General features: G+C 40.3%; 1 protein-coding gene across 2 annotated transcripts; it reads right to left on the reverse strand.

The window, feature by feature from the left end:
• Nucleotides 1-5403: 5403 nt before the first annotated feature.
• On the reverse strand, nucleotides 5404-23491 carry LOC111846856 (glycine receptor, alpha 2). Of its 2 annotated transcripts, none has more exons than XM_023817531.2 (9): nucleotides 22662-23491; nucleotides 21442-21581; nucleotides 18015-18082; nucleotides 15760-15983; nucleotides 10196-10278; nucleotides 8914-9051; nucleotides 8509-8723; nucleotides 7360-7509; nucleotides 5404-6356 (listed from the first exon to the last, which is right to left on the reverse strand). In XM_023817531.2, exons 1-9 carry the CDS (start codon nucleotides 22727-22729, stop codon nucleotides 6075-6077), a joined length of 1368 nt encoding a protein of 455 aa, XP_023673299.1. In that variant the 5' UTR covers nucleotides 22730-23491; the 3' UTR covers nucleotides 5404-6074. The 2 variants fall into 2 exon arrangements, with proteins under 2 accessions (XP_023673299.1, XP_023673298.1); XM_023817530.2 differs by having other exon boundaries at nucleotides 5404-6359.
• Nucleotides 23492-24730: the final 1239 nt, after the last annotated feature.

A 24730-nucleotide genomic window follows, 5' to 3' on the forward strand; every position in this document is an offset into this window, starting at 1 on the left:
GGGGTGCTTAGCCCTCTAGTGGTTATGAAGTGCTATTACAGTATTACGGCAAAGTTGTTATAGTACATGACTTGTGTAATGATATATTAACCACAAGTTTGACTTCAAATTCGAAGATTATCACTGCCTCTAAGACCAAACTAATAAAAAATGTTTATGCCAAATATCGGGTGTTAATTTGCTTACACCAGCATCCCCATCATAAATGTTGGGCTGTGTCATGTACAAGGTCCAGTTAAAGCTGATGTCTTGGATAGTGTTTTCTGATTGGACCCCTGCTTGTAAAATCCATCCAACCACAGCAGAGCACATGACTGCTTTCTTTCAGCAGCGGCAGTGTTTTCCATCTGTCCATGTGATGCAATCTGATTGGAGGTGAGCCCCCCCCCCATCCTACCCCCACCCCTGCTGCTTCTTCCCACTGGTGTTGCCTTTGCTGTACCATGGAAAACAAACAACAAACTCAGACAGGGATTGAGTGTCATGTGACGCTTTATCATTTTGATAAGAGTTATTTGTATGTTGGTGACGATTGAGGGAACATAATCTTCTCTTTGTTGTTCACATATGGGTCAATAACAATCTTCCAGACTCTCTGGTCTGGTGTTTAATACCAGCTGCCTTTTGTAATTTTCCAGTGTCCCCCCCCAACCCCACTTTAAACACACTTAGGCCAAGCCTCCTAGCTGTTGCAACACCTAGATATCCACATGCCCAACTCATTATCTATGTGTCATGTGCATAATCACGCTATTGTCTGAACTGAGTAAAAGACCTTCAGATAATGTGATTAGGTGATTTAGTCTCTAGATTGTTCCATGTGTGTAGATACGCCTCCCATCCTCTGTGTCCCCTGCCCTGTGCTGTGTAAGATAAGCTCCAGGTTGACCAAGACCCTGAAATGGATAGGCGGTTATAGATATAAGGTTATAGATCTATACCTAAGGTTATAGATATACAGATAGATACCCTAATGAAATTCAGGAGTGAAGTTTTGGGTTTTTCACTGAAAATCTTTTGGGTAGAGGAAATGACAGGTGTGTTTATGGCCTTTTCTTTGTGAACTGAGGATTTATGGTGGCCACGTATCTTGTCTTCAGAACCTCAGAAATTGCAAACAGATGCGGTTTCCTGCATTTTGCCCTGAATTTTAACGCGCTATGTAAAAAGAGCTGTAGGATTTACCCCAGTCCTTCTAAGACCAAAGAATCAATGAAAATGAGTTACATAGAAGCAGGAGTTATAGCCATTTTGAGGCTGATTAAATCTGTTTCCATTTACTGATAAAGCAAATGACTTAATTACCATCCAAGGCTTAAGAAGATAACGCATGCATTGTGTTTTCAGAAACACAGTATAATTCTACTAATCCCTGATTGCATAATTTCTTTCCACAATAATGGAAATTTAAAATCTATATTTTCCATTTTTTCTGTTCGTATTTGTGTTAATCTTGAATTTTTCTGTCCAATAAAGCAGTATTTTATAAAAGAGCGCAGGATTAATGTTTCTAAGCTCTTTATAATGTTAACCAGTATTACTCTCTCTCAAAATAAGAATAATAGTGCCTGCGAGTCTGTATAAAAACACAGATTTTTAATGTGATTTTCAAGGTCGTGTTCATTAGAAGAGCCTATGTGCGATGCCGCTAAAACTTATTTTTGAAATGAGCAGTTTCAGGTTCTTAGTCTTTTTTCGCTGTTAGGGTTTTCTCTGTGGCAGACAGATTCTGTGTTAGTTCATGGTAACACACTAAATGGTCTATTTTGGCAGGCGAGCTGTGAATTACAGAGCCACATTTCGCAAAAATCTCCAAGATATAAAGGCCTTGCAGTCTCGCACCGCAAATCTCTAGTTTTGCTGTGAGACACAATCCTATCCTGACAGCGTCAACAGGGTAGCTTAGAATACAAATCGAGCGTATATTGCCGCAGCGATGGCCTTAACGACTGCTTCAGATGTACTGTTGGATGCGTTCATGTCCATATTTGCTTGAGACCGGTGGTGCTATGGCCATCCTTATGGAACAGATGTCAGACCTGTTTTCCTGCAATGTCCAACACAGGGACACATCAAGCCTCATGTTATGCTTTCTGAAGCAACTGTCCAGCTGTTCCACCCACACCAGACCATTTCAGTCATGTCTTCAGATGCAATAGTTGTTCGGCGAACTTCAATGTTATCTACAGAATAAATCCCACCTCTTTAAAGTATGATAAGATTTTCTGGGTTATAGTGCCATCATAGCAAGCTGGCTCGATTTTATGCTTCTCCTCTAAGCTGACCCTTTGTGACAGCTTTGAAGAGGGAGTAACACATCCAGGCATTACCAGAGAAGCAGCGTCCATTCCCAGCTGTACCTTCGTAAGCGACCGTAAGAGCAGCCACGCTGATCTATTGCAGAAGTAAACAAAGAGGACAGTTTGTTAAGTACCTCTTTATTTCAGTGCCAGAGTGGAGTCATTGACATTGGGTAGTATTAGGCCACATAATCTCTGGAAGCATTTTTCTTAATTTTTATGTATTTGTTTGTGAGTGGTAATTCCAGGGAGGAGGGTGAGTTGTACAGATTATCTGTAGGGATTTGTCTGGACTGACTTAATGGCTGCGTGTCGCAGGTTTTCAGGTTTGCCTCTTTTCCCCCTGTGTCCCTGGCACCCGTATTCAGGAAGCTACCCGCGGCGATTTCCAGCTCTGATTAGTGCGTCCTGCTCTGTCGGGTATCGGAATTCACCGCCACTTCCTGTTTGTGTTTCTATATATACACCTGTCTATTCCTTTTCATTACCCTGCTTTCCCTTCGGTGTAATGTTGACTTCCTTTGGCAGCTCTGTTGTGCAGTTATTTATACCTTTAGTCATTCATAGTTCCCATGGCCATTCAGTGATCACTAATTGGCACACCGTAACATTCAGTAAATTTCCAGATTATGCAGGCCTGGGTAGCTGGCCTGCCCAGTGCTAACTGTGCACATTCATCACACTACTTCTGCTGAAGGCCTTTGTCTGCTTCTTAATGAGCTGATCATTTTCAAGGGCCAGTAGGTCACTTTGGAGGAAGGTGTTCTGTAGTTATGGATCACATTACTGGCGCAGAATGAAATGAGCACCTCAAGATCGTGCCCATTGGATGGACAGGCCTATGGGCTCTGACTCTGCGAAGCATACATTTCAGATACAGTGAAGGGTTCCTTTAAAACAGCTCCAGAATAATGCCTGCACTAGTATTGATTTAAATTTAGCCACTGTCAACGTTTAAATGTCAAGTAACCCTAAAATGATTTAGTTTTAATACAGAAAACTTTTTAAATAAAATTTTCTACTTCCAGTGTGGTATTTTTTTTCAGTTAAAGGTGCAGATGACATTCAAAGTCTAAATATGGTTTTCTGTCATAGCCAAAGTCATTCACTTTGTGCGGCTCCAGTGTTTATCAGACGCTCGAAAGGAATGTCTGCAATTCCACAATGAGCAGCCGAGAGACCAAAACAACGAGTGAGGAGCAGGAAGATCTGCAGGGGAGAAGCTGGTGATGGTGATCACTGGAAGAGTCACAAGCTCAGCTGACGTAATGTAGTGTATCTCTACATGGTCAGAGGACTCAACTGCATTCAGGAATACAAACAGCATATGAAATAGATTTCCAAAGAAACAGAAACAAGTATACATAAGAACATAAGAACATAAGAACTATACAAACGAGAGGAGGCCATTCGGCCCATCGAGCTCGCTTGGGGAGAACTTAACTAATAGCTCAGAGTTGTTAAAATCTTATCTAGCTCTGATTTAAAGGAACCCAAGGATTCAGCTTGCACTACGTTATCAGGAAGACTATTCCATACTCTGACTACACGCTGTGTAAAGAAGTGCTTCCTTAAATCCAGTTTGAAATGTTCTCCCGCTAATTTCCACCTATGGCCACGAGTTCTTGTATTTGAACTAATGCTGAAGTAACTATTCGGTTGAACAGCATCCAAACCTGTTAGAATCTTATAGACCTGGATCATGTCCCCCCTCAGTCTCCTTTGCTTGAGGCTGAACAGATTTAGCTCAAATAACCTTTCCTCGTATGACATTCCTCTAAGACCAGGAATCATTCTTGTGGCCCTACGCTGCACCTTTTCTAAGGCCGCTATGTCCTTTTTAAGATATGGTGACCAAACCTGTACACAATATTCTAGGTGAGGTCTCACCAAGGAATTGTATAATCTTAGCATTACCTCCCTTGACTTAAACTCCACACACCTGGAGATGTACCCCAACATCCTATTGGCCTTTTTTATTGCTTCCCCACACTGGCGAGAATGAGACATGGAAGCATCAACATACACACCAAGGTCTTTCTCATAATCAGCTACCTTTATTTCAGTAGGTCCCATAAAATACCTGTACTTTATATTTCTGCTCCCTACATGGAGTACCTTACATTTGTCTATGTTAAATTTCATCTGCCAGGTGTCAGCCCAGTCACTAATTAAATTAAGATCCCGCTGTAGCTGCTGAGCCGCTAGTTCAGTATCTGCTACACCACCCACCTTGGTGTCATCTGCAAATTTCACCAGTTTACTGTATATATTGGTGTCTATATCATTTATGTAAATTAGGAACAAAAGTGGTCCTAAAATTGAACCCTGCGGTACCCCACTATGAACGCAGGCCCACTGTGACATCGAGCCTCTTATAACTACTCGCTGCTTCCTATCCGTTAACCAGTTATCAATCCAAGTCGCTACAGTTCCTAAAATACCTGTCGCTTTGAGTTTAAGTGAGAGCCTCTTGTGGGGAACAACATCAAAAGCCTTTTGGAAATCTAAATAGATGACATCATAGGCCTTCTTATCATCAACTTCCTGAGTAGCTTCCTCAAAAAACTCCAACAGATTTGTTAAACAGGATCTACCTCTCCTAAATCCATGCTGGCTATCCCTCAAAATGTTATTTGAGTCCAGGTAATCTACCATTTTCTCTTTGATTATAGCCTCCATAACTTTACCAGTTATACAAGTTAGACTGATTGGCCTATAGTTTGACAAATTACTTCTATCCCCTTTTTTGAAAATGGGCGTTATGTTGGCATGCTTCCAATCAGAAGGTACCACACCTTCAGATAAGGCTGAACAGATTTAGCTCAAATAACCTTTCCTCGTATGACATTCCTCTAAGACCAGGAATCATTCTTGTGGCCCTACGCTGCACCTTTTCTAAGGCCGCTATGTCCTACATGTATGTCCTACACATACATGTATGTATCAAATGAATATAGCAGTTAAAAAGGCTATACAAGAGTGAAAGTTAAATCAAACTGCCAGCATTTTGACTATCTGCACAATAAGGCATTTAGATTGCTGATACAAATGTATACGCTTCATGCCTGAACTGTATTTAGCCCACAAACAAATACAGCAGTTTTGCACATGTGAATTTTCCTAGGTTAATTTAATAACAAAGTGGTAGTTCACGGTTAGGAATTCTTACATTTTCTCAGAAATTAAATATATTTTAAGTTTTTTTGAATGAAAGTTTCCTTCCGTAAAGTACCTGAAAAATCTTCCTCTTAAATCAGTCACTGAATTTCTCAGCCAGAGAAATCCTCAGAAATGTAAAGGCAGCATCATTTCAGGGAGCTCGGTCTGTTTTTTACATTACCTTGTCTAAAAATTTTGAATAGTGCCACACAGAGGAAAAATGTCCTCAGATAATCACAACATCTGTATGTAGAGCTGTAGTAGATTTGTCCTTTTTATGGATCTCTCCCTCCAAAAAAAAAAAACAAAAAAAACATCATCCATCCATTATGTTTGCTTGTCCCATGCAGGGTCATGGGGTCGAGATCCTGTCATGGAAGCTACAGGTGCAAGACAGGGAATAACCCAGGATGCAGTGCCAACCCATTGCAGAAAACCAACACCATGATGTGTTAAATGTGTTCTTCACCCTTAAATGTCCCAGCAATAGAAGATGGGTGATGAAGACACGCATGGAACGTTATTCTGTATGTCTGCTTGGCAGGTTGGCATGGAATGTTATTCTGTATGTCTGCTTGGCAGGTTGGCATGTCCCACCCAGCTACGGCTCAGCTACTCTTTGCGAATGATCTCATGTCTGATGATCTTGTATGTGATCCAGTAGAAGATGTTGAAGATGAGGAAGGCCAGGGGAAATGCGGCCCTGGATATGGTGTCGATCCTCTTGGCCCGATCTACAAACTTTCTCCTCATGCTGTCTTTGTCTTTGGGTGTCCTTGCTGGGGCCAGTTGGTTTGATGGGGGTGTCTTCATTGCCGTACCATCCTTTATCTGGAGACAGTGGCCCATGCCATAACTAGAAAAGCTGAGATGACTGTCCCCCATGTCATCATCCTGCTAGAACAAGAGGCACCATTGAGGCATTTCTCAATATCGATCGGGAGCTCTGACATCATCACAGGCCTCCAAGGCTTAAACAGTTTTTTTGTTTTTTATATAAACATTGTTATATTTGCACCAGTGTAAGCTAATAAGGATAAGTTCTGCCCACTGTGAAATGACACTCGCAAAAAACGACAATGACACAGCCCTGTCCAGCAAACTCCCTATAATGCACAGCCGGTCCGTTTTGCATCTGCACACTTATAAAGAGCCAGCTGTACCGATGAAGCAGGGGATGAGAGCAAGAGCAGGACGACGCTGTTTCACACGGAATTATCTTTATTCTGAGAGAAAGGAACATTTTATTCCCTTTTTTATTGTTACTGAAATAATGTATGTGTTGTCCTTTTCTCTTTGTGACACTCCTTCCTCTCAGGTAGGGGTGCTCACAGTGAACTACACATGCTTCTGTGAAGGAATATGCCTGAGACAATAATGGCTGCCTTGGTGTCTCCTGGGAGCCTGAGACTTTGACTTGCCCCAGGAACTGACAGAGCCAGCAGAACCACTGTGGACTGCCAGCGGCTGGAAGTGGTGGGTGTTGGGCCCACTTCCCTACTCATGGCTCCCCCTGTGCTCCAACAGGGCTTTGCTGTCATCCACGATGCTCAGGAGCCATTGGAAACCATGGCAGATAATGGAGTTTGTTATGTGTGTGCCGAGCCCTACACTAATAACCAGGCATCATCTATCAGGAAATCAGATGGCCGAGGACAGAAGGCAAAGTCTTATAGAGATGCACTTTATCTGAACTGCTTAGTAATCTGTGCATCTACATAAAACAGGTAAAATGCCGTATTAGACAAAGACCAAAATTAGAATAAGCATCTTATTGCAGTTGAAATATATCTCCAAATTATCAATCCAGGGTCCACTTTCAAAAGCCCCCCCCCTCCCATAAATGCACACCAGTTGTGTTATTTTGTCAAAGGGTCCAAGTCACTACAGGACCCACCTTGTGACTGCGCCGCTGGGTCCGTCTCAAACGTAGGAACTCCTTCTGTTGCCGGGAGACAAAGTTAACCCCCGCATACTCCAAGAGAGCAGCGAACACAAAGAGCAGACAGACGGCCATCCAAATGTCGATGGCCTTCACGTAGGACACCTGATCAACAACAAGAGCAGCATTAGCCCAAAATACCATAGTCACATGTTCAGTGCCTTAGCAGTATTCCTTCAATGGATAGCCACATAATGATTATTTTAATAATATGGTGCGGTACTTATTAGTCATGAAAGCTCTCTCCCGAATCACTGCCACCAAAGTAATTCAGAAGAGTGCTTATGGGCGTGGCAGAATTAACGTGTTGTTTATAGCAACAGAAAATAGTTATTCACGGAAGCAATTATGCAAGTTTTGAAATCCCTCACAAACCATTTAACACGGGCCTTATTACCATATTTTCAAAATAACACTAAGTGTCTCTGAAAATGGTTTCCTCATTAAAAGACAAAGGAATATTGCCAGAACCTATTACAATTAATTAGAAACTGGTATTCTAAATAATATTTTGGGGGTCTGTTATTTTCAACAAGGAAGCACAATTTTCTCCTATTTATATTTAGTGTTACTTTGAAAACCTGAAATAAGTTCACAATAAAAGGTATCATTCTTTAAGTTTCCTTGTAACTACCCAGTTTGTCAGTAATTCATGTGCTTGACATTATAAATAGGATGCTTAATATTTGACATTCATTAACTTATACCAGAGAAAATGCTCCTCTTCTGCCTTTGTCTCTCAGCGCTACGTCTTCTGATGCATGATTTCATGTTGAATATGAAATAAACCATCTGACCTTAAGTATAGTTCTTATCTAATGTATCTTTGGTGTATCCAGAGATGCCGATAAAGATCATATCATATTGGGCCCCCAACTCAGACCAATCCAACGGTGCCCCTGGGTTTATTTGAACATCAACAGCCTGTTGCATGGAGGCCATAAACATGTGATCTACATGCCCTTTGAAGAGTTATGAAATTGAACTTTGATCCATAGAAAGTGTATATGGCCCAAATCCTGAGCAAAATCATGACTGGATTCTAGGCTGTACTGACGCAATCACCCAGACCAGTTGCGGCTTCCATGGGGAGCACTGGGGTACCTTGGGCAGGGAGGCACGAGAGCCTGAGCTCTGCGTCGTCATGGTGAGCACTGTGGTGATGCCCAATGCCACCCGGGCTGGCGCGGCATCCATGTTGATCCAGAAGGACACCCAAGACAGGATGACGATGAGCAGGCTGGGGATGTACATCTGGATCAGGTAGTAGCCCATCTGCCTCTCCAGGTGGAACTTCACCTCGATGCAGGTGAACTTGCCTTGGTTGTAAAGTGAGCAGGAGAATCCTGTTTTAGTAAATGCTGTATACTGTACGGACTTGATCGATGATACAATTTTTATCTTTCCATACACATTGCTCTTAACTGCCAACTGCTCTTAAGCTTCTCCAGGAACCATAGGAAGCTGGCTTCTGGTTTCCAATTGTCCGATGGAGTTCTCCTTCCTCACCTGTGTTGTAGTGCTTGGTGCAATACCCAAGCTCCTTCTCATCCCTCAGGATGAACTGCGGCAAGGTGAGACCCTCTGCCACCTGCAGGGGACCCTCCTGGAGCCACTCGAAGATCAAATCATTCATTGTGTAGCCGACTGGAGAAACAGAAGTGGACATAAGTTAAGATTTTAAAATATTAAGACCTTTTCAAGAGTCATGTTCAGCCTAGAAATGATTGGGTAAGAAACACACAAGAATAACGACAACATCCCCTATATGTATAAAAATACCCCTCAGACCCATGTGTTGTTTATTATAATTGAATCGTTCAGCTCAGAACATTTTTAATGTTTTCTGCATTATTTCCAATAACTTTGGAAGTGCAGACAATCGATGGTGAGCCATAATAGATTACTATTTGCTTGGACCTCAACTGAAATCGGTGACTGTTTTAAAAAATACTTTTAAAATGACTAATGTTTTCAGTTGAAATAATGCCTCTGGCTGTGAATGGGGATTACATCCAGTGTGGCATTTCAACAGGAAAATGAAACTGCAAATGATTCATAGTCAGTTGAATAAACATTTGTGTGCTCGCTGTGATGGGAGCAATTTCTCTTTCTTGTTTGTCCTGATGAAGTGTTATCCATAAGTGGTTCACAAAGTGCCTATTGTCGTACCTCATCTCTCCAGCTCAATTGACATGAAAGAATGAATGATTATTGTGATAATTAAGGGGCTCTTCTAAAAGACTGCCATTTCTATTTGACCTTTGATCCATTTAAGATGGAATATAACAAAATGTGGCCTTGTTGTGCTCTAAACTTTCCCCATCGGAATTACAGACATTACTCAAGTCATTTTATTTATAAAGCCCATTTAATCTTAACCAAATGGTTAAGAAAGTGTTGTACAACACAATAAATAGACATCATACATAAAATCTCCATCCATCCATTTTCCAAAACCACTTATCCTGGTCTGAAGCCAATCCCAGTGACTATGAGCACAAGGCAGGGAATAACCCAGGATGAGGCACCAACCCATTGCTGGGCACGCTAACACCACTAACTCATACATACACACATATAGTTAATTTAGGTCAAATTAGCCTCAGCATGTTCTTGGACTGTAGTGGGGGGGGGACCAGAATACCCAGAGGAAACCCTATAACAACACAGGGAGAACATGGAAACTGCATACACATGGATCCCAGTGCTAACCATTGCACCACAGTGCCATCCCACTATGCTATTAATCCAATATTAGCAATCACTATACAAAGAATACAACACTCACAGCTCTCCAACTGCATGGTACACGTCTGCACGTCCATTGGGAAGTTCTTCAAGTCCATCGGACAAGACAGGGTTAACGTCAGGCTGAAAGACAATAATGTAAATAGGGGAAAAAAAAATATATATATATATATATATTAGGGCTGTCAAAATTAACGGGTTAACACGGATTAATCCATCATTATGATTAATCTGATTAAAATTTTTAACACAATTAACCCATCTGCAGCGCAGAATGACTCAAAATCCCTGAAATGTCTCTGTCAACCCATTTCGGGCAGTTTTGGTGCGTTCCATTTGCCCTCGCAACTCATATTCCGAGTCGGATTCCGGAGTTTTGAAACCGGAAGTAACTACATGCGCGCTCGCGTTTCTCGGAGCAGCACAGAGGATCCCGAGTTCAGAATCTGAGATGGCTGCGCCTTTTATCAACAGAAGGGAAAGTTGTAGTTTTATACTGTTTAGGCACTACTTCTCATTTGGGCTCATTAAATCGGTCGCACACACTATACTGTCCAACTTATCTGTGGACGTGTTGCTACGGAGTTTTATACGTAAAGCACCGCGCGTAATGTGTTATCAACTGATATTGCTAACAATATGGCAATTAACCGGGCTAGAACTGGATTTCATGATTAGTCGGATTATTTATCGGATTTACGGTAGTTCGGGCTAATTGTAAATGAAATAAGATAAAGACCATTTAAACTGAGGTACCTTAAATACGACAAGTTGGCTAAGCAAAAAATCTTGCTTTTTGATATGGGTCCATGGTATTGCACTTCTGTGGCAGATGGAATGCATCCAACTCGTGTTCAAGATGTTCAATACACATGTTAAGTGCATATATATTCCCTTTTTTCTTGAGTCTGTTTGCTCATGCAAAATGAATTGTGATTAATATAGATTAAAAATGAATGATATTTAATCGTGATTAATCTAAATTAATCCACAGCAACCCTGTGATTAATCTGATTAAAAGTTTTAATCGTTTGACAGCACTAATATACAGTATATATATATATATATATATATATATATATATATATACACAGTATATATATATATATACAGTATATATATATATATGTTGCCAAAAGTATTGGGACACCTGCCTTTACACACACATGAACTTTAATGACATCTCATTCTTAATATATGGAGTTTAATATGGATTTGACTCATCCTTTGCAGTTATAACAGCTTCAACTCTTCCGGGAAGGCTGTCCACAAGGTTCGGGAGTGTGTTTATGGGAATTTTTGACCATTCTTCCCGGAGAACATTTGTGAGGTCAGGCACTGATGTGGGATGGGAAGACCTGACTCGCACTTTGAGCTCTAATTCATCCCAAAGGTGTTCTGTCAGGTTGAGATCAGGGCTCTGTGCAGGCAAGTCAAGTTCCTCCACACCAGACTAACTCATCCATGTCCTTATAGACCTTGCTTTGTGCACTGGTGCACAGTCATGATGGAACAGGAAGGGGCCATCCCCAAACTGTTCCCAAAAAGTTGGGAGCATGAAATTATCCAAAATAGCTTTGAATGCTGCAGCATTAAGAGTTCCTTTCACTGGAAGGGGCCAAACTCTGAAAAACAACCCCACACCATAATCCCCCCTCCACCAAACTTTACACTTGGCACAATGCAGTCAGGCAAGTACCTCCTGGCAACTGCCAAACCCAGACTCATCCATCGGATTGCCAGACTGAGAAGAGTGATTCGTCACTCCAGAGGACACATCTCTTCTGTTCGAGTGTCCAGTGGCGGTGTGCTTTACACCACTGCATCTGATGCTTTGCATTGCACTTGGTAATATAATAATAATATAACTGATACTTTACTAATTTATCTTTATGCCTCCCTCAACTTGCTCTTTGTAGAGTTAGTTATAGCAGCACCCAGGGAGCTGGGGGGTTAAGAGCCTTGCTCAAGGACCCATAACCATGCTGAGGCTGGGTTTGAACCAGCGACCTTCTGATTACAGGCACACAGGCTTGTCCCACTGAGCCACACGCTGCCTCCCATATAATGTAAGGCTTGAATGCAGTTGCTTGGCCATGGAAACCCTGTAGCTATTGACTCTGCAGACAGTCGGTGACTTCTGCACACTGTGCGCCTCACCATGCATTGTCCCTGCTCTGTGATTTTACGTGACCTGCCACTTCATGGCTGAGTTGCTGTTGTTCTCTTAATTGCTTCCACTTTGTTAAAATACTCTAACAGTTGACTGTGGAATGTTTTGTAGTGAGGAAATTTCACAAATGGACTTATTGCACCAGTGGCATCCTATCACAGTACCACACTTGAATTCACTGAGCTCACTGATTTTATACACCTGTGGCTATGGAAGTGATTGGAACACCTGAATTCACTCTATATATACTGTATATATATATTTATGGTGAAAAGAATGATTTGATCACAGCTCGGACATCACTATTGTTCACTTGGATAGCTGTGTTTACATGTTAGTATTTCAGGCTAAGGCCACATAACTTTGTAGTTTGCGTAGTGTTTTCACTCTGAATGAAAATCTCTGAAATACAAATGAGATTCCACTTTGTATTGGACTTGGGTACTAATATATTAATAGCAGAAGAACAGATTTGCGATGTGATATCATACATTCTGGTAGGACTGAGTTTATACAGTATATCAGGGCAACAGGGTGGCTGAGTGAGTAGCAGTCCCACCTAGAGGCAGGGGTGATTCTAGGATATTTTTTAAGGTGAGAAGTATAAGAGGGGCCATAATTCATACAGAGGAGCCAGCCGTACCATTAGCTAATGACATGTTTTGAATTAGTGAGTGATAGGAGAAGGGATACTCTGGGGACCAATCACCTTTCATCTGGGGCCATTAGCCCTGTGGCCCAGCCCCTGCAGCTGGAGATGCTCCAGGCTGTTATACAGAGAGTTGAGCACAATTACTGAAACATAGTTAATTGTTTCTGGCTTGTTTTCAAAGAGTGGTAAACTAAACTAAACTAAACTAAATACTAGCACCCTCATCTTTTGTTACTTTTTAAACAAAAATTCACAATGCACTAGTTGCATGATTCCCTTGAATGGTGATGTGATTTTTCACTTATGAACATCATTTCCATTTGACGCTGATCTGTTTTGTCTCTGTAACTGTAGAACTACACAGACTGACTTCGTCTGTATAATTAAGTGCCTGCTGTTTGGAGATGCTCTGTAATCAGGCTGGTAGATTATGGTTCAGCTTTGAGCTATGCTAAGTCAGTTGCCGCCATCTCTGGCACCCCCCCCCCCCCCCCCCCCCATGACTACCTTAGCTACCAGCTGTCATATTTATTCATCACACACTCAAGAAGATCTCCAAGGCAACATCCTGGATGCTTCTTCTAGAAGGTTATCCAACCAGTATGACGCGGGGCAGAACATAACGTGACATCATCCATCAATTTTCCATAACTGGTTAGATTATCATAACAAGTCTGAGGTTGTTTCTGGGAACTATGCTCACAGGCAGGATATATTTGAGGAAAAACATGATAACTCCACACATATGAACAACAAGGGTTGCAACTGAGTCTTAAACCCTGGAGAGGGGAGAGGGCACAGAACAATCCACAAAGCCTCTGCATTGCCCATGGCCTGATAGGTACTGTTTTATTATTATTATTTTATTATTGTGGATCTTGATATCATTTATTATATGTCAAACATTAATCTTCACAAATCAATCTGCTGCCTCTATTGGGAATGCACCATCAGGGCCAATCTCTGAAATACATACTAAACATGCAATTGTTCTTTTCCCCATGGCAACCCTGTCAAACGCCGTGATAAGAAGCTCGCTCCTTGTATTAATTTCCATTCCTGGAAGCTATGTATTTTCACACAGTTCAGCAGACCAAGTCTCTTACTGGGCAAGCCATGAGTTCTAGATAATTAGAGTAAGAACATCTGCTCAAGGAAGAAAAATATATTAACCCATAAAAAGTCTTTAAACTTGCATTCATCAGGACGTATTCCTATTGTGCATTGATATGAGTTGTTTGTGTGCTCAGATGCTGCTCATGCAAGACCTATTGATCAAAACGATCATCACATGAGCATTGGAGACACCTGGTACTCTTGGAGATACCCATGTCTATTGTTTTGGTTCATTATCCACTGAATCTTGTATTCTCAGGATTACCATAACTTCAACTCCCAGGAGTCTCTGAGACAATCCTTATGTCAAAATATTATTGTTATTGATATTCTCAGGCAAAAAAGGGCATTCATCAGTGTCCAGGTGTGGAAGGGATTAGTGCAAATTAGGTGAAAATCAATTCAAGGGTGGCTACTCAAGATAAAAAGCCTTTGATGTAGGTGAAGGGTTTTTTTTAAGTTCTAGAGATAATTGCATCTTCAATAGGGCTTCCCGCCTTTTAAACATGCAGAGCTATAAAAGACTGGACAAGTGCTGTTATATTTATGTATTTAGTTGGTCATTATTACTCAACAAACCTTTTAAACATGTATGACGGACTTAAATACAGACCATCAATGAATATAAGCCAGACAGACGTGGACAGTAATCAAGCTGTGTGTCAAATTCGCATTTTAATTAACAAAATATACAGACCTTCTTCATACTCATAGACTTACTGATATGTACAGTAGTGACTTTGTACAAACAGGGGCATAACTTAGATTTTTTGTGTATTACAGTAAAATCCCATTATAATGGACTTCAAGGGACCTGGCAAAACAGTTTGTTACATCCAGAGTTGCTGTATGCCCAGAACACAACTACAGGACACTATTTACTCATCCCACACCCCAGCAGACACACCTGTGGTATAGATTATTATATTGTACATGTATCCAACTTTACCTGAGGAGATGTGTGACTATTAATAATCTCGACTACATATCTGTGCTGGATATTACCGGCACGCCACGCGCCTTGTAGGCGGAGCTGCATGACCGTTATATACATCGCGTTGTGGAACCTGAAAATATTAACCTATTTCAAAGATATTTTTGACGTTTAATAATGAGGTCCAGTGACAACTTTTCCACACTATTGGAAATTGCTATTGGAAATTTTGATTTTTTTCACCCCACCCTAGTGTACAGTACAGTACTGTTTGTTTAGAAATTGGTAATAAATAGACTTTTTACATTTGTTCAGGCTAGCAGACTGTTATGCTTTGAGGTTAGGGGTGCCCAAGAATTATTTGTGAATTTTCACATTCATAGGAATCAGCAACATAACCCTTGTGAATGTTACTGTACTGTAAAGCCTCAAGAACAGAAACACTGAGAGCCTAAGTTATCTCTCGGCCAGCCTTTAATCTGACCTGCTTCCTGTTTTCAACTCATTTTTCATCCAGTTTTTTTTCATTTACAAAGACATTCTTGGATCTCAACATTGTGCCTGTATTAACCTCACTCTGAATACAAAGTCATCTGTCACTCAGTCATATAGTGGATGCATCATGCGGTAATGATGCAAAAGATTTCCAGAATCCTGCCAAAAATGTTAGCCTGGGTCTGCATCCCTCCCTGCAACAGCAGATCAGCACCAACACCAATAAAGACTCACCGGATGCTGTACAGCACATTTCCATCCTTGAAGATTCTCAGCAGCTTGTTGTCTGTAGTGACATCATGGAAGTTGGCTCCTTTCTCATTGGCAAAGAACAGGTCGGGTTTCCAGATGGAGTCCAGCATGGAGGGGTCCAGGTCCAGAGAATCGTCTGGGTACTCGCTGTAGGCCAGGCGCGGGTCGTTCCACTGCTGCCGCAGGAAGATGTTGACCCTGTAGTCCTAGGGGAGGTGGCAAAGGTCAGCATGATGCGAGCCCCCTCACACAAAGGTCTGGTGAGATGGTGAGCCTGCTGTATATTTTTTAAGTTTGCAGAACTGTGCAAAGGTCATAGGTAGACAAAGAAAATGTTTAAAGCTATTTATCTGAGTAGTAAGTATTAAAAAAAGAAGACACAATTTAACATTAGAACATATGCAAATTAAAAGCAACACAATAAAAATGGTGACACTTTATTTGAGACACAAATACTTAGCAGTACCTCAGTTAAAACTGAAGTACAAATCATGAACAAATATATTTGTTACATAAGATGAAAGATGTGTTGATTCATTAATGATAAACATGAGATCAGTATTTTACATGAGTTATTCATTATTTGTTCCTACGGTACTTCCTTCAGTAGTTCATAAAGGTTTACAGAATTAGATAATAACAAAAATAGTACTTGCTTGAGATAAAAAATGTGATAATTCGTTAATGATAAACAAACATGAGATCAGTATGTAACTAACACTTAATTAATACCCAAGTAGTACATTATTACTACATTATTTATGTTACGTGTTACGATAAAAACTAACAAGAATTTCTTATCACCCTGAAAAATAACTGATACCTTGCTGGATGGCTTAGAGAACACTGCTTCAGTTCCCAAACCTCTCCTCAGGGGCATCCCAATCATTACATGTACTCTTTAAATTTCACTACTAGCTCACTTCAATAATTAGCTTACTAAGTTAAATAACTCAATGAGGTATTGATTAGCCAAACACGAGTGGCATGGGTATATTGGATGGTTGCTCCAAATACTGGGGGAATTTTATAAGAGGGCTTGAAATTTCTAAGTTGACCCACATTGGCAGAAATAACATCATGGGTTTATATGAAGATCATTTAAACATTTTCTTTGACTACCTAAGACTTTTGCACAGTACTATAGATGACAGTATTACAGACGACTTCCAGGTAGCTAATAAAAGGCAGGTTTCCAAAATTAACAATAATGAAAAAGATATTTAGTAGATTACACAGCAACAATTATTTATTCTTAACAACGGGGGGAAAAAAATTCACAAATATTTTCAGTGAACAGCATTTGAGAAATAATGATCCAAAATAATTAACTACGTGAGAATAATTAACTAGGTTTTTTTTTTTTTACTATATCAGTGAAGTGATTCTCACAACATTTTTTCATTCATATTCAGCAATTTGTTTACAACATATGCAAATTATTACAACAGCATCTCATACCTTCTGCTATTTCCACACAACACTGTTATGACAAACAGGCAACATAAATCATTTAACTGAGAGCTTTTTCAGTCTTGCATTATTGGAACTGGTCATGGAGGGGTGTCCCTTGATCTCATAGCCATCTTCAGAATTAGTATTTATATACTGGAAATATCAGCCTTATAATCTGGATGTACAATTAAAGCACAAAGTTGGCCAGAATTCTCAGCCCTTTTGAATGAAACAATGTATTTCTATCACAGAGCAGGAGAGAGTTAGATCTGCTCTGGCTCTGAGGTTTGTGCAGGACCGGCTTGGCAGCAAGACCAATTCACCAGTGCTGTTTGTGTTACCGAGGCAAAGCTGTTGATAAACAGTATCGCCGCCAGAACGAATCTGACGGCCGGGTCCAAGATTTTCATGGGGGAGGACACTAGTCACGCCACTAGGGTGCCATGCTGGGGTGGGCATTTGGGTACTTTGGGTGGGCAGCAGGGTTCGAACTGTGCTAGCAGTCTTCGGTAGAATGAATCTGGGGTGTGTTGATGCTATAAGTTGTTGATATTGGGGGGGTGGGGAGGGGTCGGTGGGAGTCAAAGTTGTCACCTGTGGGGGGGGGGGGGGTACTGGTTTGAGAGGGCCCTCTTGTGTGTATGAGCCACCTTATGGTGCCTACTCTCTCGGTAAATATGATGCAGGGAACGTTAATAAGCAGCATGGCTGACAAATTACACACACAGGCCTTTCTGTGTGACATCCTAAGAGGGACGAGATGGAGGCGTGCTGTCACTTACCATGGTAGTCTCAGTTACAGAGCCAAAGCTGTTGATGAAGATATTGCACGTGACATTTACTGGGGGACCTGGAGGAGGTACTGAGAATGAGCTTCAGGAAGGCAAAGCTGGACCAGCAAAGGTGACAGCTGCTAGATGTCTGCTGGCTGAGTGCTAACGGTGCTGTATGCTGTTCACTCCCATCTGCAATTTTCCATAGACTGAACAAGAGTTAATGTACTTGTGCTCTCCAGCCATCGAGAGGCATGCTTACTCATGATCATTCAGAAACAAACAAAAGTAGTTACATGCTGAATAACACGCAAAGTATTTCAGCTCAGTTGTGTGATTAGGCATCTAGCCATGGAGCAAAATGGTAAGACAAAGGAGATTTGCTGTTGAAACTGGTGAGGTTTGGTCTATTTTTATTATAATTGCACGATACACTGTTTGCTTTTTCCCCTACACCTAATTTACAGGTTTCAAACGGTGATTATTATTCAGCATGCATCATGCTGAAGTTTTGTTATAAACTTACGATTAACTAATTAAAAAGGTAATAATTAAGCTATTTTCTGAATCCTGTCACACAGAATTTCCTGTAATTAAATTACCAGTGGAAGGCAGGAAACCTTACAAATAAAGCCACATGAATTATTTAGCTTGCAATGATGACTCAAGTGAATGATTTTAAAGATCCTCCTTCAGCCTAGGGATTATCTGCCAGTACTTTGTCTGAAGCAGCTAGACCAGCAGCAGGTTCTAGAAGGTGCTAAATGGCTGTGTCATTTCAGGATCGACTACAAGCATGTTTCACATGTCTTACAGGAATCAGTTTCCCATTGAAATGCTGAATATTATTACTTTGCGATTGAGTCTGGATTTGATATCTTCCGTATCTTCTGCTCTGTAACAAACTTATTGGAAAATTAAAGCAAATGTCATTGTGAAATTAACTCTTCCTCAGTAACAGATGAAGAATTTTAAATCTTAATGAGTTATTGCAACACACTGATTGCTTGATATACAGTTGCACTTCTTTGTTTAGTAGGGTAATACTAAACAACAAAATATTCAAAGCATTATATAGTATATGTACACATATACATGATGTAATTAACCTGTTATTCGTTATATTACATTTGATCACTAATAATTTCAAAAGGAACACGTTACCATAGCTGCATTATTACATATAATTAAATCTTATGTCTACATTTATATCCAAGTAAAATACACCACCAAGCAGAATCACAAGTGTTAATATGGCAAGAAATGACAAAACAGCGTGTCTCTGCCCTGTGCCACATTCACCACATTTAAGATGAAGTCATTTGCCTGTGGTGACTGTCACAGCGACAGCTTCCTGTCCAGCAACTGCTCTGTCCAGCTTCATTGCAGGTAAGGCGGCTGGATCAGCCTTCTGAATACTGGACTGTCTGCCACGATGAATGACCACAAAGACCAGAAGCTGGCACGATGATTAAAGAGTGATGTGGTCTGAATTTGGGACCACGATGTTTAAACCTACATGTACTCAACCAAAATCTGTCTCTTTCGACTTCCAGCTCAAAATAAACCTTTCTGTGCCCGTGCTTTTTAATGACAAATTTAATCTTAAACTGAAGATAATTGTGTTATTTTGTTAATAAACACAACAGGCTAATACGCTAGCATTTTATTGCAAAGCTGTATAATAATTAAAGTATAAAGTCAGCCATCTGGAGAACGGAAGGAAGGGCCAAATATATCCTGCATATTAAACAGGATTGTAAAGCTTCTTTCATCTTCTCTCCTTAAGTGGCATCTCTCTGCAGATCCTTTACAGTTAGCAGCTCTGTGACCATAAACTGTGCTGGGGAGTCCAATATTTGCCACTTCCTCTTGCCTCCCTGACAAGGGCATAGGTTTGGTTTCAACATTGGAAGGGACCAAATCGGCCCTTAACTCCTGCCACTCAAAACACATCCAGTACTCCCACCATATTGGTAGGAACATGCCCATAACATCCAGGGCTGTAGTACACTAGTACTGTAGTAGTTTTCCTGCTGCCTTGAACTCATTGGTATTTGCACTGGGACTTGTTTCAGTCTTAGCCATTGGTCTCACCAGACATTCTAGTTAGTCTCAACCGAGTCCAGCTGCCTTTCAAAAATGTTACTTTTTCTCAAGTAACTCCTTCTTCAAAACATTTATTAAGCAAGTGTGTTCAGAAAATGGGCATCGGTTTAATTAACTCAAAATCCATCTAGAATGGGCATTGACAATGGCCGGCTGCTAAGCAATGGCACGCCTGCCAAAACTCATCAATGTAGTGTATCCATGCCCATCATACAGTGTTGTTACACTGCACTTGCTTTTTGATCATAACAAATAATACTGTAAAATTATCATCTTAAAATATGTGATATACAGTCTCTGGCGTCGCACAAAAGTTGTAAACAGGTAAGTATAAGTAATCTCGAAGAGGATTCTTTTGTCCTGTCTCAGTCTTGACTGTCTCTCTCATTTGGATTTGATCTTGAATTGGACTCAAACATTTTTGGACGCGGTCTTGACTCAGTCTCGACGAGTCCTTGTCTTGGACATCACAAAGGTAATCTTGAATACAGTTCTGCTTACTATCTTATCCAAATCTATGCCCCTTGCTCACTGGTGACAGATGGATAGACAGATGGATGTACCAATGGATGGATGGATCAATGGATGGACGGTGCATGTATTAATGCTAGCCATGATTCATCACCAAATGGCCTTGTTTGATATTAGTGAAGATGAGGGGGTTACATGGAGCAAAATGTGCAGATGAATGTAGGTCAGTCCGCAGAATCAGGTCAGCGGGTTGTGCAGTTAAGGCATCGGATGTTTGACCCAAATGTTGTACCCTCAGATCTCAGACAGTGATACCCAAGGGTAAGGTGACTATCCAGGATTGCATTAGATAGCTTTCAGGAAAAAATGAATATATACAGCACAATAAGCAATGTTTGATAAATGGAACTGGCAAGCATGCTGGCAGTAGATTGTACCAGAGATACAAGTGGATCTTTAGGAGAGACATAAAATGCATGAGCATATTGGGGGCACAAACTTTCAGGGTACATATCAGCATTTCCTGCTAGATTATATGTACCTAATATTATAGTTCTATGCAACACTACATACATGTATCTTTAACAAAAACATTATGCACAACATGTAATTAATTATTAACAGTTACTTTTCCCACGAGAAAATATGAACATATGCTATACATACTGGATGCCAAATCGCTCCTATTTGTATTATAAATGAATATACTTTGAGTAGTATGATGGAAAATAGGTTTCTAGACATCGTCTCAATGTCCACAAGCAAACTTCGTTCAAATGCATACCTTCATTATAATAAAATTGCATAAAACCAGCAATAATTGTATGTTATTTACTGCAAATGATGCTGAACATACCTTTGAAGTTTGGTCTAATTCGAGCATCATATCCTGATGTTTTTCCCATTAGTTTGTCCAGGAAATCAGAGGGAGACATGGTGAATGAGAAAGCTCCTCTCCCTGACGCTCTGGAGTCAGCCTCTTTGGCATCTACCATCCTGGGAAGGAGACGTGTGGAGAAGAAGTACAGCCGTAAAACCTGCACATATATAAACTTTATCAGTCTGCTCAAGGGAATCCATGTGTATCAATATGGATATGAATTAATATATCTGAGCGGTTTACTGTTATGAATTTAGAGAACTGCGAGCCAGAAAGACCACAGAATAACAGAATAATAAGCACAATTTATGGGTATGATGTACTGGATAAGCGATTGGAAAAATGGAAGGATCATAGCTTTGTCTGAATTATAAGGACAGGTTGTTTTTATTCAATCTTTTTTTCTCTAGCAACAGACTTGAAAACAGTATTAACCATATTTATAAACATAAAGTTGCATAAAATAAATCCTTTTTTCAGACAGTAGAGGTATTTACAAATAGTAGCCTACAGTTATCTTACTAACTGGGCGTCTTACAAGACACCAATTCAAATTACTACTATTTATTATCGGTTATTACGACTTTTAAAATAACCCATCCTAATATATAAATTAGATCATTTTACAAAATATCTTGTATCTCAAGTCATTCCTTCTTGTTTAAGTCAAGCAATTTTTCTGAGATTGCATTTTTATATAGTGTTTTTTTGCTTCTTTTGTTGGATTAAACAATCTCAATTTTGTATTCAAGTTTAACTGAGAACCCGGGTTTTCGATTTCCACCTTATTATATAGCAGCTACTTTCATATCTACGGCTTTTAATTCCATATTATATCCATATCCATAATTTCCTTCCTCGTTTTTCTCTGTCTGAAAGGGATTAACAAGCATTTGCATATTATCACGAAATCTACAGGTATGTTCATTTAAAGGCATATTAAAGAAAGTAATGGGGAAAAAACAATATCAAAATAGTAAACACGTATAGCGTCGACAGTGGGTGCTCATTTACCGGTAACTTTGCAAATATATTGCCATGTGCGTCGTACCTTCATTTGTGTTGTGGTAGTATGAAGTAGGCTAAACAGAAAAAGGTGGATATGCATATTACAAATGATCGCATTTCGCTGGATTTAAATGTAAGACCTTAGGAAGTGAAGTAAAAATCAAGAGCAAAGCATAAGTTCCACATACCTGAAGTTGTTGATCTCTAGTAAACATATAAATAAGGCTGTGAGGAGTTTGACAGAAGGGCAAGTCATTCCTCTTGGTTCTTGTGATTATTTTCACACCACTCTTTCTTCTTCCATGAGCGAAGTCAAGCGCAAGGTCCAAACGGCAGCATATCTTTATTTCTGCCCACAGCAGATGTTTTCACCCGCAGCAAAAAGCACGCAAGAGCTACCCAGTCCATTGGGATCATTATTTAGTTTGGTGAAACAATGATTCCAGAGTACAGTAACGCAGGATAGGTAGGTTACTTATATGCTATGATATTGGGTCATTAGGTATAAAAGCCATGTATTTTAGTTCAGATTAGAAATATCCTGGAGGTACAGTAAAAGATAACCAAACAGTTGTCTTCCATTAATAAGGAATACTTACAAAGACACAATAAAAATATATATCAATAATGGAGTGTTGGTATGTTCTACAGAGCGTCTAGTGTCGGAATGACAGCCTCCCCAGACTCATTACAGCACCGGACAGCTCCTGGTGAAACTGCGCGCAAGCGCGCGAAGGCGGCCGGTCGTCAGCGGCTTCTCCGTCTGCCTGTCTAAACAGGCAAGGGTTTGCGCTTAAGAAGCCAAGCCACTCATCCATGCACTGTCAGGATTCATGCAAACATGCTTTTAACATAAATGGAAGGTAGAATAACCAGCGACTTCCCGTAAAAAACACATATAAAACGGATTTATTGTGACTCATTTGCCAATTAATGCAAATTAAAGTCTTTATTGAGTGAGATTTACCGCGTTATTATACACACTAAGCCAAATCACATATTGAATCGATTTGGTAGGTTTGTCTCTTAAAATGAATACAGCTGCCTGGAGGACTGCATCTATTTCCAGGACTTGGAATTCGACGTCTCTTGTCAAGTTACTATGTCCACCTCCATTACCACATAGTACCCCGTCACTAGACCTATTCGTGCTGTGTATCGTAATCCCCAGAACAGTTTGACAGTAGTTTTGCTATTTGAAATGTTTTTTTATTGGAACCCAGCACATCAGCGAAAAACCAACGCATTGCAACAATGACACATACAGAAACTTCCTTTTTTTTATCAAAATGCGTACGCTACAAAATACTTAATGGTAAAATGCCAAAAAAACACAGGTGTACTTATTGACAATAATGCTTTTATGTGTTCTAATCTTTTGCGTAAAATTTGTAGTGTGGAGAGATGGCTTGCAATTATTTGCATGCATTTTTAACGTTATTCATGCGTTATTATCAACAACGTCCCGCGAACGGTTCCTCAACTACTTATGCAAAATTCTGTTGTCCTTTCAAATGGACGCGATTTAATAAATCGCTTAATTTGCGCAATTCGTTCAGGGCAAAAAGACGAAAAAGCGAAAGACGTCTATGACGATGACAGGTTTTTATTTTGTATAAGTAATTAGAAATCACATTTTGTTCCTGCATGTAAAACGCGTTTGCTCTCTGTCTTGTACCGTTAAATAGGGGAAATAAAAGGTAGAGAGGAGAGATGCCGATGGAAATGTATCTTGTACTTCGGTTGCCCTGGAAACAGAGTTCCTATCCACATCAGTGAAAATACTGAGCGCTCCAACCCTAAAGCAAAGCTTAGGAGAGCTGGAGAGACTGACTGAGTCAGGCTAGTGGAAATGGCACATGCAAACGGTCCTGCAAAAAGGACTGAAGTTCAAGGATTGCCAACCAGGAAAATGTACTTGACTGACTTTGTAAAAGCATTAAAATCTATTACTTACAGTTTTAGTGTGTTATACTTAATTACCACTGCATTGCACACTCAAAAGCTCAGTCCATTTTGGAGCTGTACAAGTTCTGAAATCAGGTATCTTTTTAAGAACGAATATCATAGGGCTGTCCAAGTTTTGGTATTACAGTTCATTAAGAACCAATATTCTGGATCTGTCCTTGGACGTCATTAGGTCCAATCACTCGGGGCTATAGCCCTGAGTATTTTAAGTCTATCCCAGAGTATTTCAGCCCTGATACTAATCTTTCTTCAAAAACAAAAAGCTAGAAACAGCTAGAAACTCACCTGG

Source organism: Paramormyrops kingsleyae, chromosome 1 (genome assembly GCF_048594095.1).
Source record: "Paramormyrops kingsleyae isolate MSU_618 chromosome 1, PKINGS_0.4, whole genome shotgun sequence".
Lineage (NCBI taxonomy): Eukaryota > Metazoa > Chordata > Actinopteri > Osteoglossiformes > Mormyridae > Paramormyrops > Paramormyrops kingsleyae.

Bases quoted from the DNA above. Each gene is read 5' to 3' on its own strand.
- LOC111846856 (XM_023817530.2), bottom strand. From the start codon at position 22,729: ATGACTTGCCCTTCTGTCAAACTCCTCACAGCCTTATTTATATGTTTA. The intron at 9,052-10,195 runs GTGAGTGTTGTA...CTGTTTCTCCAG, and splicing joins TACCATGCAGTTGGAGAGCT to TCGGCTACACAATGAATGAT. The intron at 7,510-8,508 runs GTACCCCAGTGC...GTTGTTGATCAG, and splicing joins CTCGTGCCTCCCTGCCCAAG to GTGTCCTACGTGAAGGCCAT.